Here is a 20,541-nt window from a genome sequence, read left to right on the forward strand (position 1 = left end):
TGCCAGAATTATTTCTCTCAGTCTGACAATCGCGGCGATACCTGACATGTGTGATTTGAACGCCGTTTACATTTGCAGGCGTGACTTACATATGCGTTTTCTTTGCTGCATGAGCGATTTAGTGTTTTTTTTTTTTTTTTACATTGTCCCTTAGAAAAAAAATAAATAAAAAAAATTCTGATCACTTTCATTGCTGTCACAAGGAATGTAAACATTCCTTATGACCGTAATAGGTGGCGACAGGTACTCTTTATGGAGGGATTTTATGGAGTGATAAGGACCCCAAATCCCTACTTTGCACTTAAAAGTAATCAGATCATCAAAATCGGCAATTCTGAATACTGTCATACTGTCAGGAAGAGCGGCAGATAGGATAACAGTCAAGCGGCTTTTAGCTGTATCGGTTGTTATAACTAAAAAGCCAACCGCTGGCTCTAAAAAACGGTACCAGAGTGATGTTTGCAGTTCCAGGCTTAACCCCTTCAAGCCATGAACGCAAATTTGCGTACGGTCAGCGTGAAGGGGGTTAGAGTCGGATCCGAAGGCGCAGGGCAAAGTCAAATCGGAAGTCATGCGACTTTCGTGTCAGATCAGTGTGATCAAGGCCTTAATAAGGAGAATTGCGGTCACTTTTTGATTCTGCTGAATAGTTGCATGTAGACCAGTCTGACCTAGACAGAATCATAAAACTTTGCATATCAGTATCAATCATACTGCTCATAAATCATGTTTGCATGGAACCCAGACTGGACCTATTTTTCAAGTATAGAGGATTAAAAAAAAAGGGAGTCGGATTCAATATCAAAAATATAACAAATTTATTGGGGTGTATCATAAAAGTTAAAACAATGAGCTCCAGTAGGGGGTGCTTAAGATAAAATTACATGTTAAATGAGCTGAACATATATAGGCAGACATATATTCACAACAACACTGGGTAGCATGAATATTTGAAGGAAAGGGAAAAGAAAAAGGATTGCACAAAAGTGATTAATTAAAAATTGGATTAATTACCTCAAAGGGTACTAAAGGACATGTGTTTTAGCACTATGTTGTCCCATACATACAGGACTGTTGCCTGTTAACCAAACCCGGGATTGGTCATAAGGTACAGCGGGCTCGGTGGATTGGTATCCCACACTGAGTCCACCGGTCTAAAAAATAAGTAAACACAAAAGTATAAGTTGTAGAAAGCAGATGGTGGCCAAGCCATTATAGAGCAGGGCCACTATAAATAAACGGGGGTCAATGCGGAGTCAAATAGTATACGCATGAACCCCCATTGTATAGGGCAAGAAATAGTGCCTAGACACGGAAAAAACGTAGAATGATGGAAATGGTACTTACTTAGTGAGAAGTGAAAAGTGCCTGCTATTCACCAGAGGAAGGGAGACTGAGGGTATGCTGCAAATATACCTCTTATATACTGCCTAATGAGGGTGTGTGCTTACTTGTAATCAATCCAGGTGTGTGTGCTAACCCTAGGTCGCTCTACGGTGGGCGGCATGGCCGCCATTGAGGCAGTCGAGCGTGGCTTCCCCGGCGTTCCGGAAGAGCTAGGCTCCGACTCGGCGTCACTCTCGCCGAAATCTCGTGATGCCAGTGACGTCACGCCGCACGCGCGGGGCCCCCGCGCATGCGCAGTGGCGAAAGGCATCCGAGAGTGTTCCGGAATGCCGCCGCCAAGGAGGAAGTGATCCCCAATGTGGCGCCCGGTGGCCATCCGGGCATCCAATGGGGAAAAAAACTCCTGTCAAGACATTTGAGATACGATGGGGCAGTAAACGAGTTCATCATCAATGGACTCGAGTACATCCTCAATCATAATTTTTTCATCTTCGACAACTCCCACTACCTCCAGGTGCAGGGCGTGGCCATGGGCACTTGTTGTGCCCCGGCCTACGCCAATCTGTACCTGGGGGAGTGGGAGAAAGTGCTTGACGATGGGGAGGACATTGCCAGGTATAGGAGCCACATATATATGTGGCGACGATACATTGATGATGTCCTCCTCATCTGGGATGGCCCGGAAGAGTTATTATTAAAGTTCTTTGATCAAATCAACGCAAATGAATTTAATTTAAAATTCACTATGTCCTACGATCGTGACCAGATTACATTCTTGGATGTACAGTTGAGACGTACCTCTGAGAATACAATTTCTAGCACACTCTTTCGAAAAAGCACCGCAGGAAACACCATCCTACACGCGGATAGCTTTCATTCCACACGCCTAAAAAAATTCGATCCCTTATGGACAGTATCTACGTGTTCGTAGGAATTGTTCCGACGAGGTATCTTTCAAACAAGAAGCACAAAAACTACAAACGAGGCTTCTAGCGTGAGGCTATAGCCGCTCATGCCTACGTAAGGCATATAATAGAGTGGTCACACAGCCAAGGCATACACTGTTGTTCAAAGAGAGAGTGAGACGTGACCAGGACATGGCCACTACCAGGGTGATTTTACGTTTCTCAAAACAGCACAATGAGATAAACAACATCATCCGCAAGCACTGGTCTATACTTTTGGATGACCCGAAAGTCAGTAGGTTCATTTCAAATACCCCCTCCATTACTTACAGACGAGCTACATCATTGAGGGACAAACTGGTTCAGAGTGATCTGGCTTCCCGGCAAGGTGGGGGGGGGGGGACGAGCCGGCCTCTTTCAGGTGGCTCCTCCCCCCCATGTTTTTTCCCCATTGGATGCCCGGATGGCCACCGGGCGCCACATTGGGGATCACTTCCTCCTTGCCGGCGGCATTCCGGAACACTCTCGGATGCCTTTCGCCACTGCACATGCGCGGGGCCCCGCGCGTGCGGCGTGACGTCACTGGCATCACGAGATTTCGGCGAGAGTGACGCCGAGTCGGAGCCTAGCTCTTCCGGAACGCCGGGGAAGCCACGCTCGACTGTCTCAATGGCGGCCATGCCGCCCACCGTAGAGCGACCTAGGGTTAGCACACACACCTGGATTGATTACAAGTAAGCACACACCCTCATTAGGCAGTATATAAGAGGTATATTTGCAGCATACCCTCAGTCTCCCTTCCTCTCTGGTGAATAGCAGGCACTTTTCACTTCTCACTAAGTAAGTACCATTTCCATCATTCTACGTTTTTTCCGTGTCTAGGCACTATTTCTTGCCCTATACAATGGGGGTTCATGCGTATACTATTTGACTCTGCATTGACCCCCGTTTATTTATAGTGGCCCTGCTCTATAATGGCTTGGCCACCATCTGCTTTCTACAACTTATACTTTTGTGTTTACTTATTTTTTAGACCGGTGGACTCAGTGTGGGATACCAATCCACCGAGCCCGCTGTACCTTATGACCAATCCCGGGTTTGGTTAACAGGCAACAGTCCTGTATGTATGGGACAACATAGTGCTAAAACACATGTCCTTTAGTACCCTTTGAGGTAATTAATCCAATTTTTAATTAATCACTTTTGTGCAATCCTTTTTCTTTTCCCTTTCCTTCCCCCCCTCCCCTCCCCTCCCCCTCCTTCTCCTTTCTTTTCTTTTCCCTTTCCTTTCCCCCCCTCCCACCTTCTCCCGCTTTCTCCTTCCCCCTTCACATCTTTTTTACTTCCAGCACTCTCGGTGTAATTACTCTTTCTCACCATATTCTTACACTTACTCCCCACTAGCCATTACATTTTTTACCCTTTCACTTTACCCTAGTTTCTTCACATTTTCACATTTTTACATGGATCGCTGTCACATTGAGCACATACTGAGGTGCTGCCTATACCCTATACCGCCTATGGAGAATACCATATATATATATATATATATATATATATATATATATATATATATATATATATATATATATATATATATATATATATATATATATGTAAATAATTTTTACAATTTCCGTCCCCTCTTGGACACATGACTAATACTGTGTAAATGACTGAGTTTATTATGAGAAATTCTTTGATTACCATCACAGGTGTAACTTTTTGTGCTCCCTGGTTGATTGCTAATCTGGTGGGTGGTACTCAAGAGTGTGACCTCTCGCAAGCCACGTCGCTGCCCTCACTACCCTGGCCTGAACCACGGTGGCGGTAGGGGTGCCCGGTATTCTTCCTCTGGGGAGGATGGGAGGACAGTCCTTCTAAGGGATCTCCATATGGGAGGCCTTGCTCCTTTCTCTGCCGAACATATATTATTGGTTAATTATTATTATTGTATCCATATCTTACATGGTGAATGTAACTATTACTATATCAATGTACTTTACTTACATGTATCAATTTCATCTATGTATATTTTTCAGCAGACCAATCCTCTGAAGAAGACCAAAGGTACAGGGGTTGAAACGCGTCAGGTTCAAATATTCATGCTACCCAGTGTTGTTGTGAATATATGTCTGCCTATATATGTTCAGCTCATTTAACATGTAATTTTATCTTAAGCACCCCCTACTGGAGCTCATTGTTTTAACTTTTATGATACACCCCAATAAATTTGTTATATTTTTGATATTGAATCCGACTCCCTTTATCATTGTGCTGCCTAAAAACCCCACCCTGGGGGAACTTTTCCTCTGTTTTCAGTTTTCAAGGGGTGAGCAGCAAATCTCGGGTTTCCTCTCTAGTGTCTCTCCATTCTAGAGGATTAAAAAAAAAAAAAAAAAAAAAAAAAAAAAGAAAAAGTTTTTTATAATTCAACGTAAAATTATTTTCTTTGCGTTCATTAAAGGACACAGAGATTAGTAGAGTTGGCCAAAGGATCATACTGTTACCTGCACGAGTAAGATAAACAAACACAGCCTGGGGTGGCCAACCCCCTCATTTTAACAAAACAGTTAGAGATCAAAACACCAAAAATGGCAATGGCCAACACAACAAGAAGGGCAAGTGCTGTATCTTTCAATGAATGCAGAGAAAATAATTTTACAGAGAAAAAAAAAAAAAAAAAAAAAGGGATTTTTTTCGTCATACTTACCTGTAAAATCCTTTTCATTTGAGTACATCATGGGACACAGAGTTAGGCTAATATTACCTACTGGGACATCCCAGAGCAATAGCCTTGAGGGGAGGGAGACACCCTGCCAAACAATAGCCATCAGACCTTATACGGTAGCCTGCAGTACACAGCGGCCGAAAGCCGAATCCTCGGCTGCTCGAACATCCACTTGATAAAATTTTGTGAACGTATGCACTGAAAACCAGGTAGCAGCCTTACAAATCTGATCCACAGATACCTGATGGTGAAAAGCCCAGGGGTTCCTACACCCCTGGTAGAATGAGCTCTCACCCTAAACGGAGGAGCTTTAAGTTTCAGACCATAGGCCTGAATGACCAATTGGTGGACCCAATTGGCAATGGAAGCTTTGGAAGCTGCCTGCCCCTCCTTGGGTCCTTTTGGTAAAACTAAAAAAAGGAGTCTGATCTTTGGCTCTCTGTAGATCTAGACAAGTAAACCTTGACTGCCCGGACAACATTCAAGGAATGCAGTCGTCTCTCTTCCGAACGAGGCTGAGAGAAAAAAAGAACGCAAAATAATGTCCCGATTTAAATGAAAGGCTGACATCAATTTTGGCAAAAAGGATGGAACAGAGGTTGTAACAGGACCCTGTCATGGTGAAGAATCAAGTATGGTTCCCTGCACGAAAGGGAACTCCGTCTCCCTTCTAGCCAAGGTGATGGCCATCAGGAAGGCTAGCTTGTGTGACAGCAAGTGTAATGGAATTTCCTTGATAATTTTAAATGGTTGTTTCTGTAACACAGACAGCACCAAGTACAAGTCCCAAGTACACATAAGTGACCTAATGGGGGGGGGGAAGCAAAACGAGTCGCCCCCTGAATAAAAGGTTCAGACCAGTGAATGGGAGGCCAAAGGCCTTTGGCAGAATACTGTCAGGGCCGTAATCTGACCTCTGATTGTACTCAAAGCTAATCTGATTTCCACAGCCAACTGTAGAAAAGAGAGAAGTCTCCCAATCACAAAATTCTGAGGATGCCATTTTCTGGCTTCACACCAAGCAATACAAGTCTTCCAGACTTTGATAGATCTTCCTAGTGACATTTTTTCTAGCATTCACTAGGGTAGATGCCACTGGTCCCGAGATGCCACGGTCCCTCAACACCCTGACTTCAGTAGCCATGCCGTCAAATTTAGAGACACTAAATTGGGGTGGAATATTGGACCTTGAGACAGTAGATCGGGGTGACATGGAAGCGCCCATGGTCCGTCTATTGTTGGTCTCACAATCTCCGGGAACCAGGGCCTTCTGGGCAAGGCTGGTGCCACTAAAATGACTGGAACCCCCCCCCCTCTTTCCAAATCCTGTGCAACAAAATGTGGAAGGAGAGGGATCGGAGGGAAAAGCATAAACCAGGGACTACTGGCTCCAAGGAACTACCAGAGCATCTGCTCCCATTGCCAGAGGATCTCTTGTTCAGGGAACACAAACTGCTGTAGCTGGTTGTTGAACCTGGATACCAGTAGGTCAACCTCTGGCCATCCCCAAAGCTGGCAAATTTCCTCGAACACCCCTGGGTGTAGGGACCATTCTCCCGGGCAGACCTGCTGGTGGCTGAGATAATCCGCTTTCCAGTTCTCTACTCCCAGGATATGGACTGCCGATAGAAAATCGGCACATGCCCAGGCTAGTATGTGGTTCACCTCCTTCAGAGCTGAACGACTCCAGATACCGCCTTGGTGGGTTTATATAGGCCACGGCAGTGGCATTGTCAGACTGAACCTCCACCGTCCAGAACCTTAGGGCCAGATGTACTGCCCATAACTCCAGGACATTGATGGGCAGGATCTGTTCTGTCCTTGACCATTTCCCCATAGCTGTGAGCCCCTATAGGGTCACTCCCCAGCCTGAGAGACTGGCATCTGTAGTCAGTACTCTCCAAGTTACCGGGAGCAAGGATTTTCCTTTTCGCAGGTTCTGATCCTGCAACCACCAGTTTAGGCTTAAGCGTGCCCAAGGAGATAAGAACATTGGATAATCCAGGGCTTGTCCTCTTCTGTTCCAAGGTTGTAAAGGCCTGGAATGGAACTGGTCATAGGACACTGCCTCAAAGGAGGACACCATTTTCCCTAGAAGACTCATACAAAGCCGAATGGAGGGTTGTCTGGTGCCCCTTATCTGACGCACCTGATCCTTCAGGACACAGATCCTTACCGGTGGCAATAATACCCTTGCTTGGACCATATCTAGGAAGACCTAAATACTTTAGACTGGTCTCAAGGTTGACCTTTCGGTATTTATGATCCAACCTAAGCTTTTCAAACACCACACTGTGCATGGTATTCTCTGTTCTAGAGCCTGTAATGTGTGATCTCTGAGCATGAGGTCGTCCAGATACCCGAGCACCAAGATCCCTTGGGTCCTTAAAAGACCCAGTACTGCTGCTAGGACCATTGTGAACACCCAGGGAGCTGTAGCAAGCCCTAAGGGTAGAGCCACAAACTGAAAATGACGTCCCTCTACTGCAAATCAAAGGAACCTCTGATGAGGCTGAAAGATAGCTACGTGTAAATACGCGTCTTTTATATCGAAGGAGGCTAGAGAGTCTCCAATCTGGAGCGAGGCTACCACTGAGCGGACAGACTCCATCCAAAAGGACTGGATTAGTAGACACTGGTTCAGTGATCTTAGGTCCAAAATGGGCCTTGTGTCCCTGTTTGGTTTTTGAACCATAAACAGGTTCGGGTAAAACCCTAAAGAGAAATGGAAAAAAGAGGGCGCACCAACCATGTGCATTAAAAGAGTAAATGAAAAACTACTAACAAACATGTGAAAGAACACCACAATATAAATAGCCTTAGATGATGGCAAATCGGTCTGAGCAAAACAGACTCCAGATGGTAATAGAGAAGATTTTGAGGGCCACTGCCGTTTCAAAAGGGATACCTTCTTTCCCAGAGTCCAGCAGTAAGATAGATAGATAGATAGAGACTTAAAAATTGTTGCTTTATTCCATCAAATCTTTGGAAAAAGATTACAAAGTAATTGGAATCATTCAAAGATTACATGTTGGGCCGATTTGTTCGCGCCCTTCCTTAGATCAGTCAGAACACAGATTGCTCAGAAACAGACTCACCTGCCAGGCCCTCCACAGAATTCTGAGCTTTTTTTAGCTCTTCCCCATCCTCAACCCATTCCTGCTCCAAACCAGGGTCATGCTTCTTGCCACCCTGCGGTATGGAGGCAATCTTGTGCTCTAACCCGGCTAGGGCCAAGGGCAGTTCATCCTTGGTGATAAAGGGTGAAGCAGCAGCGTTGACTGTAGGCACAATACCAGATAGGCGCAGCGGCTCAGATTACCCAGAAGCCTCTGGTCTTTCAGGGGGATACAACACTGGGGATACGACTAGGTTCATCAGGAACTACCGACGACATAGGTGTGCCCTTCCCTGTAGGGTTAATCCTGCTCCTCTTTTTAGAGGACATATACTAGCCACAAAAAGAGTACTTGGGTGTAGTATTAACACACCTCAGAAAGGAGACCAAGCCCCTATGCAACAATCCTGGTAAGCACCTTTAGCCTGCCAAGCAACACCTGGTGACTCACGTGACCCGGCTAAGGAGAAATAACTGCTGCAAATGCCTGGTTCAGAGCCTGCTCTATGTACACAGCTCAAATAAACTGGCTGTGCACTGAACGGTTCTGTACGTGCGCACGCACAGTGAACAGGCGTGGCTGTATTCGGATATGATGTAAATCTTGGTGCACCCAGATAAAAGGATACGGCGCATGCCGCGAAGCCACGTGCGCCGTGGCCGCCAAATTTAAAAAAAACTGCTGCGCACAGCTGCGCTCATGTGAATGCACGTATGCAAAAAAAAAAAAAAAAAAAAGGAAGAAGGAGGGTACACTTTGCAAAACACCCGCGGCTAGCCCAAAACTCCCCGTATGGTCACTGCACACAGGTGTCCAGCCTCTAGCTAACTTGACTGGTTGCTGCAATCACTGGGACACCCCACAATAAAGGGGTTTCACTCACCCATCCAGGCGCAGGGCAGCTTAGAAACTAAGAGTCTTATTAATACTGTAATCGATACTTGGTTCTCAACTTCAGCATTATCACAAATTAATTCTAAACCTTACATCTACTAGTTGGCTCAATATTTTTTCTTCTATGGGTCAAAATCAGCCAAATGAAAAAAAATAAAAATAAAAAAAATTAAAAAAATTAGCAAGACCCTGGAGAAATGCATTATTGATACAACTGAGGTACATAAAACTGAAATTTAAACATAGCTGCAGAGAAGTTATAGGGATTGGTAAAGAGCTGCATCGAATAGGAATTCATTTTAAATGTTTTGCTTACAACTATCGGCTTGAGTGGTTTCCAGGGGTTATTGCCCTTTATAAGAGCTATGCGAGTACAGCTAGAGCAGTGGTGGCCAACTTTCCTGAAATAGGGGGCCTCGTATGTGGCCCCCCCAACATCACCAAAGGGCAACACATAAAATTCAGACAGCAGACATGAAACAGGATATAGTCAGTCAAAGACTATGGGCATGATACAAGAGATGGTCACAGACCATGGATACGGTAAAGGAGATTGTCAGAGGTGGTTAACATGCTATATGAGTTGTAGGAGACTGGGGGCATGCTTTAGGAGAATCAGACTGGAAACATATTACATGAGACTGCTAAAACACGGCAATAGGAGCACACAAATTAGCCATGGGGCCAAAGGGCGGGCACCAGGGAGCTAGAGTTCTACTTACTTCCAAAGCACGTAATCTGTCTCAGAGGCATTGTCTTTTGCACTTGTCACTCCCTTCCCCTTCAAGTTCCAAGATGTGTTCATGCTTTTGTTGAGAAGCATTACAGGGGTAGTCCATGTAATTTCTTCAGATGTTGATATTGGGGTCATAGCTGTGCCAACTTCATGAAGAGAGGCCAATGCCTCAGGAAAAATGTTGTTACAGATACGTCTAAGTGAGAAGACAGAATGAGGCCTAGAGTGAGGCGGAATAATTGGAGTAGGGCAGTTAGTACATTTAGCTGATGTGGCAAACTCCTCACTCCTTTTTGGATCAAAAGCCAAGCTAGAATGACCTGTTTGATGTAAACTAGAGCTGGGTCTCAGCCACTCTGTATTTGTTACTTTGGTGGAATCACATTCTTTTAGTTTAGAATGTGGTGTACTCCCTCTGATAGGGAAAAAACATTTGTCAGTAGATTCTCTCATTTCCAAGCCGCTCTCTGTAGTATTTTCAATACTGCCTGAAGAAAATTCATCATCTATGGTTATTGTTTTTGCTGGATGAGTAAGAATGAAAGGCAAAGAACATTCATCACTTAAAATACCATGGCTAACAATACTATCAAGCTTGTCCAGCACCACTGCAGAATCCCAAAAGGCTGATGAGGCATCCACAATTTGCTTGCTTTTATCCTCATTTATTGCATCACCTAGCAAAGCTGAAGGCAACACATTAGCATGGAGATCATGTCTAGAACAGTCGCAATGCGTGTCTGGCACAGCCGTAAAGCTTTCTTCATCCTCCTTCCCAAAAATTCCCCAGTTCTCAACTTTTTGAGCCAAGGCTGAAATCTCCCCAGAGAACAAAGGCAAGTGGCAAACTTCAAATTCACCATCAAAATTCTGATTTATTTCATAAGTACTGTCTGCAGATAACAAATTGTTAAATTCAGATATAAAGCCGATATCAGTAACTTGGGAACGCTCATTAACCACTGTGGTTAAAACAGCACAATCACTAGAGCTTGAGTTATCTTTATTTAAAGAGGATTTTGCATAAAGGTCTGTTGATGTCTCCAGAAGCGTTGCCGCTACTGTGTTACTGCAAACATTAAAGGTTGTCTGACCCGATTGGTGTGCATAAACAGTCTGTTGGCCATCAGTGCATGAGGTTTCAATAACTGCCGCTTCAGAAGCTAAGCTAACCATTGTGTTGTATTCCTCAAGAAATGTAATCGCTGAGTTTTCAGGAACCGCTTCCTGGACCTGATCTGAACGTACGTCTGAAATCAATACAGTTTCACAAGGCTGGCTAGACTGATAATCAGCTTTCAATTTTGTAGAGGATTCCATAAAGTCAACTTGTAATTCTTTGTTTTCCAAGGAGAAGGAAGATAGTTTTGCTGAACTTGTCACGCAATCATCATCATCAGAACGAGAGTCAACCCACACACTAACAGGAACACCAGCACTGATAAGGGAAGTTTCCTGGAAAAGAAATAAGCTGTGAATACTAGCTTTACTATTTTACAATAAAATAATCTTTCACATCATTCCAGAAGCATCAAAACCAGAATGTGGGGGGCTGTTGGGCTACAGATTATTATTATTAATGCACATCTTGATCTACTTCTATGGCCGAGCTCATTTCTTCCACACCTAAAAATTGGGCCACAACTAGATTAGGCAGACATGGTAGCATCTTAGTGACTTCTGCCCAACTTGCATTAAATCCAAATGCAAACACTTATTATATAACAGCTTACCAATTCCTAGATGTCGGAGTTCCGCCACGCCCGCCCCTCTTATTACCCCTTTTACCACCAAAATAAACTGTCCTGCTCCCAACGATTGCAGTGAAACCACAGGTGTACGTTAATTTTTGTTTGTGCCCGTAGTACAGCCCAGAAACAATGGTGCGCATTTTGCTTTTTAAGCCTACCTAAAACACAATGACACTGATCAGACATTAATTTCAAAATGCTTTGTTAAAAAAAAAAAAAAAAAAAAAAAAATCCTATCAAAAATATACTGACCCCCAACCTTGACCCAAACACTGGCACTGATCTAACCATTTTTTTTCTTTATATATAAAGAAAAAAAAATGGTTAGATCAGTGCCAGTGTTTGGGTCAAGGTTGGGGTCAGTATATTTTTGATAGGATTTTTTTTTTTTTTTTTTTTTTAACAAAGCATTTTGAAATTAATGTCTGATCAGTGTCATTGTGTTTTAGGTAGGCTTAAAAAGCAAAAATATATATATTTTTTTTTTTACATCTTCCTCTCCTGAAATGAAATGAAGATTCAATGCTTCTTCCGCCCCATTCAGAAGAGGGGCGGGCTACACAGTGGGTGATCACTGTGAAGACCAATCAGAGGCTGTAAAAACAATCAGGTGGCCGAAGCCAGGAGTTCCAGGTCACAATTGTTAGGACAAGCCCCGGGGTTCTTGGTGTGAGCCTGACCTCTGTGCTGGGAGTGCGCTGTGTGGCTCACTCCCAGAACAATGAGAGGTAAGCATGTATGTGGCACAGGGGAGGCCACATTTATGGTTGCCATCGGCGGAAAGGTGTTAAAGTAGGTCTGGACATAATTTTTAAATAAATAAATCAGTATATCTATGCATTACATGCACATTTCACCATGTTTTGTTTTGGAAAAAAATAAAAATCCAGTGAGCGCCTGTGCAATGTGCATTTGCTGCACTGAAATCCTAAGTAGTGTTATCAGAGCTTTCTGAGTTCTTTACAGCTATACTGCAGGACAGTCTCCCCCTCCAAGGTATTTGTGTGTGCACCTTTAAGTGCAAAAAAAAAAAAAAAAAAACACCTTTAAAAATATAGAACCATACCTGCCTCCACACCAGCGATGCGGTGTCTGGAGCTTCCTCACGTCCATTGACATGGCGGTCTTCCTCTGAGTTCGAATCTTCAGCCAAATAGATTGGCCAGGTTGAGATAACCTCACTCCCATGCATCTGAGGGAGTTCATTCATTTTGGCAGATGTGAAAATTGTACACTGAGCTGAGAGTGCGCAGCTCAGCATACAGTGCAAACAAGCAGATGAGAAACTTTAATGCAAAAGAGACCCAAGTAGGTCTCTTCTGAACTGAAAAAACTGCCTGCTCGCATTTTCTTTTTTCCACATTAAAGTTCCACTTTAATCTGTGGTCAATATAAAAAGACCAACTTCAGAATAGAAAGCATTCAATTTTATGCAGAAATAATGTGTGTCCTGTCCACAAACATGCGACTACATAAAATGTTGATCTTGGTATAATTTTGTACCTTATCAAAAAGACTTGTGTTGCTTGGTGGCTTAGCAAGAGAGAGCCTCTGGTTATTTAAACTATTCGGGTCAAGAACACCAAGTGTCTTCAGGGGAGTCCTTCCAACAGATTTACGATGAACCTATGCATTAAAAAAAAAAAAAATAAATAAAAAAAAAAAAAAGGGGGGGTTAAAAAAAGGGCAAAAACAACAGCAAGTAAGACCATCACTTTAGCATTCTTATATTTACTAAATTAAAGCTATAAAATATACCCCAATATTACATAAAAGAAATGCACTATAATGCCAGTAGGATTTTGTGACTGCTATAATGGCTACAGGTGACTGAAATATACAAACACCATACTAAATCATTCTTCAGAAACTGACAGGATAGCCCAAATAATGTCAGGAATAAATACATTTAACCACTTCACGTCCGGAAGGTTTTACCCCCTTTATGACCAGACCATTTTTTGTGCTATGGCACTGCTTTTTTTTTTTAACTGACAATTGCGCAGTCGAGTGACACTGAACCAAAACGTATGTGTGCACCAACACTACACTTCCAGTAGAACACGCCAGGCACACTTTTCACCCCCCTTCACCCCCCCTGTACCCCCTGTCACACTGACACCAATAGCAGTTTTTTTTTTTTTTTTTGCATTGGTGTCAGTTTGTGACAGTTATAAGTGTTAGGGCAGTTAGGTTAGCCCCCTTTAGGTCTGGGGTACCCCCCTTTAGGTCCAGCGTACCCCCCTAACCCCCCCTAATAAAGGTTAACCCCTTGATCACCCCCCGTCGCCAGTGTCACTAAGCGATCGTTTTTCTGATCGCTGTATTAGTGACACAGGTGACGCTAGTTAGGGAGGTAAGTATATAGGTGCGCTGCCAGTGTTTTATAGCGACAGGGACCCCCATATACTACCTACTAAAGGTTTTAACCCCGATTGCCCCCTAGTTAACCCTTTCACCAGCGATCACCGTATAAGTGTTACGGGTGACGCTGGTTAGTTTGTTTATTATAGTTTTAGGGCACCCGCCGTTTATTACCTATAAAGGTTTAACCCCCTAATTGCCCGGCGGTGATATAAGTTCCGTTTTTAGGATCATATAAGGTCTGCGTTGCCCCAGGCAGCGTCAAGTTAGCGCCAGTACCTCTAAAACCCACGCACGCAGCATACACCTCCCTTAGTGCTATAGTATCTGAACGGATCGATATCTGATCAGATCTATACTCCCCAGCAGTTTAGGGTTCCCATAAACGCAGTGTTAGCGGGATCAGCCCAGATACCTGCTAGCACCTGCGTTTTGCTCCTCGGCCCAGCCCAGCCCACCCAAGTGCAGTATCGATCGATCACTGACACTTACAAAACACTAAGCACTAGAGCTGCACGATTCTGGCTAAAATGAGAATCACGATTTTTTTGCTTAGAGGATAGATCACGATTCTCTCACGATTCTCGCGGCGTAACATCATCTTTTACATTAAAACAAAAAAAATTGTGCTAACTTTACTGTTTCGTTTTTTTTTTATTTATTGAAGTGTATTTTTTACCAAAAAATTGCATTTGAAAGACCGCTGGGCAAATAAAGTGTGACATAAAATATTGCAGCAATTGCCATTTTATTCCCTAGAGTCTCTGCTAAAAAAAAAAAAAAAAAATTATAATATATATATATATATATATATATATATATATATATATATATATATATATATATATATATATATATATATATATATATATATATATATATATAATGTTTGGGGTGCCAAGTAATTTTTTTTAGCAAAAAATATTGATTTTAACTTAAGAAGTGTCAGAAAAAGATTTAGATTTTAAGTGGTTAAACTTCCTGCATTACGGGTTGTTTAAAGCTTGGCAGATTGCCCAGGTTATTTGTTTACACAGAGAAGTTCTATCCCTTTGATCTAAGAAGGAAGTTAGATACAATGTTTCAAGTTCTAAACTTGGCAGACTGCCCAGATGTTTTCTTTTGACAGCTGAGTGAGCAGATAATCTCTCAACTTGATTATATGAAAGAATCGACAAACTCAGCAGGAGAGATCGTCGGGGGAGGTGAATCGAGATCACGATTTTTTAACGATTAATTGTGCAGCTCTACTAAGCACACATAACTGCAGCGTTTGCAGAGTCAGGCCTGATTCCTGCGATCGCTAACAGTTTTTTGTTAGCGTTTTGAATCAGTCGCTGACAGTCAGGAGCTTTTTTGCCTGTGAGTCTCACTAGTGTACCCCTAAATTTAGAGCCCAAAATGGCAAATCAAAGGTACACTAGTGAAGAGGCCTACACGTTTCTGAGCATGACAGATAGTGAAGAGGAAGTCACTCATCTGTCAGATTCAGGCTCAGAATACGATCCTGTAGAGGACAGCGGCTCCATGACAGATAGCTCTGACGACGGAGTTGTGGTCCCTGCTAAGGTCAGGCGTACCAGACCCCAAACTTATTTGTCCTGGAAGTGCAAGAACCGCAGGGCTCTCGTATGGAGCAGAGAAGTACTATTGCCGCTATTCCTTCTGGTGAACTGGCAAGCACCAGCGGCCTAGTACACCCTGGTCGTACATCCAGCACTGCAGTAACACTTGGTGACGTGGCGAGTCCCATAAGTGCAGTTCAAGCTGGCGAGGTGGCAAGCACAAGTAGTGTCCCGCTGCCACCAAGAAGACAAACACAGGCCCGTCGTGCCCATAGTGCCCTTCCTGCTGCATTCGCCAATCCGAATTGGGAACCCACCACTTCTGCAGCACCCGTACTTCTCCCATTCACTGGCCAACCCGGAATTCAGGTGGAAACAGTTGATTTTATGCCACTGGATTTTTATTCGCTGTTTTTCACCGAAGATCTCTATAGATCTATTGTGGACCAAAGCAATTTGTACGCTGGTCAACACATCGCCACTATTCCCCAGTCCTCCCTTGCCAGAGATTGGAGACCAATTACGTTTTCCGAATTTAAGAACTTTCTGGGCCTTTCCCTCCTCATGGGCATAACTAAAAAGAGTGAGTTGCGGTCATTTTGGTCCACTGACCCAATTCACCATATGGCCGTGTTCTCTGCCTCCATGACCAGGGCACGATACGAGCAGATTTTGCGGTTCATGCACTTCAACGACAATAAACTCTGTCGTCCTCGTGGAGACCCTGGATTTGATCGGCTCTACAAAATTCGGCCCCTCGTAAACCACTTCAACCAGCGTTTTGCAGACTTGTTTACTCCCCATCAAGTTGTCTGCGTTGATGAGTCCCTGATTAAATTTTCTGGCCGCTTGTCATTCAAACAGTACCTTCCCAGCAAGGGTGCCAGATACGGGGTCAAGATGTATAAGCTCTGTGACAGGGCCACAGGCTTTACATGTAGATTTATGGTTTACGAGGGCAAAGATAGTCACGTAGAGCCGACAAACTGCCCTGACTACATAGGAAGCTCTGACAAGATAGTGTGGGACTTGGTGTCACCCTTATTCGGAAAGGGGTACCACTTGTACGTGGACAATTATTACACAAGCGTGCCACTTTTTAGTCACCTTTTTGATCAACAGATTGGAGCATGTGGCACCGTGCGACCTAATCGCCGGGGCTTTCCCCAGCGGCTTGTAGATTCCCGTCTTAGGCTGGGGGAGAGAGCCTGCTTGCAGTGTAATAATTTGCTCGCTATGAAGTGGAGGGACAATAAGAATGTTTTCGTTCTTACCTCCCTTCATGCAGACACGACGACCCAAATTACTACGGCGACTGGTGTTGTGGAGAAACCCCTCTGTGTCCACGAATATAACCAAAATATGGGAGGGGTGGACCTCAACGACCAGTTGTTGGCGCCGTACCTAGTTGCCCGTAAGGCCAGACGCTGGTACAAAAAAGTGTCTGTTTATTTATTTCAATTGGCTTTGCTGAATGCTCATGTGCTATACAGAGCTTCAGGCATATATATATATATTTTAGGTAGGCACTGGTTGCGTTAAATGTTTTATTTTTTACTATGTTTTTTTTTGTATTTGCTTTGCAGGTATGGTAAGCATTACTGTTATACTGTAATGTTACTTTGTTTTTTTGTTAACCATCATTTGCTTAGCAGGTACGCCATTCAGTTGCAGGGCGGATTTATTTATCTAGACAGCAACAGCGTTTGATCCCACGATACATAAAGCCGTGACTCCAGCGCTGTTGGAGGTGATTTCACCACCACAGTTACATACTTCAGCATATATGCCGAAGCGTGGGGGCAGCAGTGGGCGGAGGAGCGATTTGCTCTTAACTTTTGTGGGAGGATGCCCCCATGCTTCGATTATATATATATATATATATATATATATATATATATATATATATATATATATATATATATATATATATATATATATATATATATATAGTGCATGTATGCCCATCATTAGAAGTGGGTGGATGAAGGTAGGTATTCTAATGGTGGGCATACCCACCGATCAATATCTTTTTTTCGTTCAGCCCACAGGCTGCATGAAAAAAGTTTACAATATATGCCCAACAAGGACCAGCAATGTACTGGTATGTTGCTGGACTTTGAGTGGTTATACCAGAATGATGCCTTCAGGTTTAGGTATCATCTTGGTATCATTCTTTTCAGCCAGCGGTCGGCTTTCATGTAAAAGCAATCCTAGTGGCTAATTAGCCTCCAGACTGCTTTTACAAGCAGTGGGAGGGAATGCCGCCGCCCCCCCCCTGTAAAGGCTTTTAAAAATGTATTTCGTTTGTCGCCACTGCATGTTTGTGCGCAATTTTAAAGCATGTCATGTTTGGTATCCATGTACTCGGCCTAAGATCATCTTTTTTATTTCATCAAACATTTGGGCAATAAGTGTGTTTTTGCCCCAAAAAATGCGTTTGAAAAATCGCTGCGCAAATACTGTGAAAAAAAAAAAAAAAAAAATGAAACACCCACCATTTTAAACTGTAGGGCATTTGCTTTAAAAATATATATATAATGTTTGGGGGTTCAAAGTAATTTTATTGCAAAAAAAAATAATTTTTTCATGTAAACAAAAAGTGTCAGAAAGGGCTTTGTCTTCAAGTGGTTAGAAGAGTGGGTGATGTGTGACATAAGCTTCTAAATGTTATGCATAAAATGCCAGGACAGTTCAAAACCCCCCCCAAATGACCCCATTTTGGAAAGTAGACACCCCAAGCTATTTGCTGAGAGGCATGTCGAGTCCATGGAATATTTTATATTGCGACACAAGTTGCGGCAAAAAGACAAATTTTTTTTTTTTTTTTGCACAAAGTTGTCACTAAATGATATAGGAGAAGCAGCAGAATGTATTTTGGGGTGTAATTCCACATATGCCCATGGCATGTTTGAGCAATATATCATTTAGTGACAACTTTGTGCAAAAAAAAAAAAATAAAAATAAAAACTGTCACTTTTCCGCAACTTGTGTCAAAATATAAAATATTCCATGGACTCAACATGCCTCTCAGCAAATAGCTTGGGGTGTCTACTTTCCAAAATTGGGTCATTTGTGGGGGTTTTGTGCCATCTGGGCATTTTATGGCCTTCAAAACTGTGATAGGTAGTGAGGAGTGAAATCACAACTTTACGCCCTTAGAAATCCTGAAGGCGGTGCTTGGTTTTTGGGGCCCCGTACGCGGCTAGGCTCCCAAAAAGTCCCACACATGTGGTATCCCCGTACTCAGGAGAATCAGCAGAATGTATTTTGGGGTGCAATTCCACATATGCCCATGGCCTGTGTGAGCAATATATCATTTAGTGACAACTTTTTGTAAATTTTTTTTTTGTCATTATTCAATCACTTGGGCCAAAAAAAATAAAAATTCAATGGGCTCAACATGCCTCTCAGCAATTTCCTTGGGGTGTCTACTTTCCAAAATGGGGTCATTTGGGGGGGTTTTGTACTGCCCTGCCATTTTAGTACCTCAAGAAATGACATAGGCAGTCAAACTAAAAGCTGTGTAAATTCCAGAAAATGCACCCTAGTTTGTAGACGCTATAACTTTTGCACAAACCAATAAAAATACGCTTATTGACATTTTTTTTTACCAAAGACATGTGGCCGAATACATTTTGGCCTAAATGTATGACTAAAATTGAGTTTATTGGATTTTTTTTATAACAAAAAGTAGAAAATATCATTTTTTTTTTTTCAAAATTTTCGGTCTTTTTCCGTTTATAGCGCAAAAAATAAAAAACGGCAGAGGTGATCAAATACCATCAAAAGAAAGCGCTATTTGTAGGAAGAAAAGGACGCAAATTTCGTTTCGGTACAGCATTGCATGACCGCGCAATTAGCAGTTAAAGCGACGCAGTGCCAAATTGTAAAAAGTGCTCTGGTCAGGAAGGGGGTAAATCCTTCTGGGACTGAAGTGGTTAAGTGGGGTACACACGATCCGATTGTTGGCAGGGGATTGTGTGATGACAGACAGTTTGCCTAAAATCTGACCATTAGTACGCTCCTTCAGACAATTGTTGTCCAACTTTCAGCCAACAAATGTTGGATGTCAGGCTAGTAAATTTTCGTCAGACAATGGCCTGTTGTCCGATTTTCGTATAGTCTGTACACAAGTCCGTCACACAAAAGTCCAAAGTACAAACACGCATGCTCGGAATCAATGCTCAAACACATTAGCAGAAGGTGCCCAAAGGGTGGCGTTCAAGAGCTGAAATTCCACGTAGTACGTCACTACGTTCGTGTTTGTTGGCCAACAATTGTGTGCCATTAGTATGCAAGACAAGATCCAGGCACACGCCCTTTTAACAAAAATCTGATGCTCTGTTGGCCAACAATCCAAACGTGTGCACGAGGCTTAAGACTAGAGACAGATATCATCCATAACCTGTGCAGTGCCATACTGCATGCCTCACGTTTTAACAGAAATCTGACACTGGAATGTGAAGATTTAATGTTGGCTGTGTACAGGGCAACAAATGATACCATGAAACTACAGGAGGAATGCACATCTTATGCAGGTAAAAAACACAAGGTTCTGGTAGAAAGGTTTATAACATGTTTAGGTGTATATACTAAAAATCTCTATGTATGATTGACGTTATTAGAAAAAGCTTTTTAAAGTGCATTAAACCCAAGAGCAAGTTGTAGTATTGCAGCTTACCGATACTTAAAAGCTCATTTACACCATATGTGCATGAAAACTGAAAACCAAAACTTGCAGAGACACGAGTTTACATCAGTTTCACATCAGTTTTTATGCACGTTGTCAGTTGTTATGCATGTCAGTTATGTGCCCTGTTCACACCAATGTTGTAATCATGCCAGTTTTTTTTTTTTCTATGCAGAAAACTGTATACACGTTGCAGATTCCTGCGCAGAAAAAAAAAAATCTACACATGATACCAGTGTTGTGGTGTGAACAGGGGACATAGAGAACAATTGGGTTTTTTTGTGCTCTTGCAGAATGCGTGCAGAAAAACTGACATCTCTGCACCATGGTGTGAACGAGGCCTAAATGTTAGAGCTCGAGCTGCAATAATTTTTATTAGGTGGTTTTTCCTTTTTATTTTATTTCTATCATAGGCTAACAATGATCACTCACCATA

At 42.9% G+C, this 20,541-nt stretch overlaps 1 protein-coding gene across 2 annotated transcripts in view; it reads right to left on the reverse strand.

The window, feature by feature from the left end:
* The window catches only part of SPAG5 (sperm associated antigen 5), a 184,872-nt gene that overhangs the window by 136,986 nt on the left and 27,345 nt on the right, over positions 1 to 20,541 (reverse strand). For both annotated transcript variants that reach the window (XM_073616771.1, XM_073616770.1), the window contains exons 3-4: positions 12,987 to 13,109; positions 9,719 to 11,187 (exon numbers count right to left, since the gene is read on the reverse strand). In XM_073616771.1, coding sequence (XP_073472872.1) covers positions 9,719 to 11,187; positions 12,987 to 13,109 — 1,592 coding nt within the window. The remainder of the gene's footprint in view (positions 1 to 9,718; positions 11,188 to 12,986; positions 13,110 to 20,541) is intronic.

The sequence above is a fragment of the Aquarana catesbeiana genome, linkage group LG02 (genome assembly GCF_042186555.1).
Source record: "Aquarana catesbeiana isolate 2022-GZ linkage group LG02, ASM4218655v1, whole genome shotgun sequence".
NCBI lineage: Eukaryota > Metazoa > Chordata > Amphibia > Anura > Ranidae > Aquarana > Aquarana catesbeiana.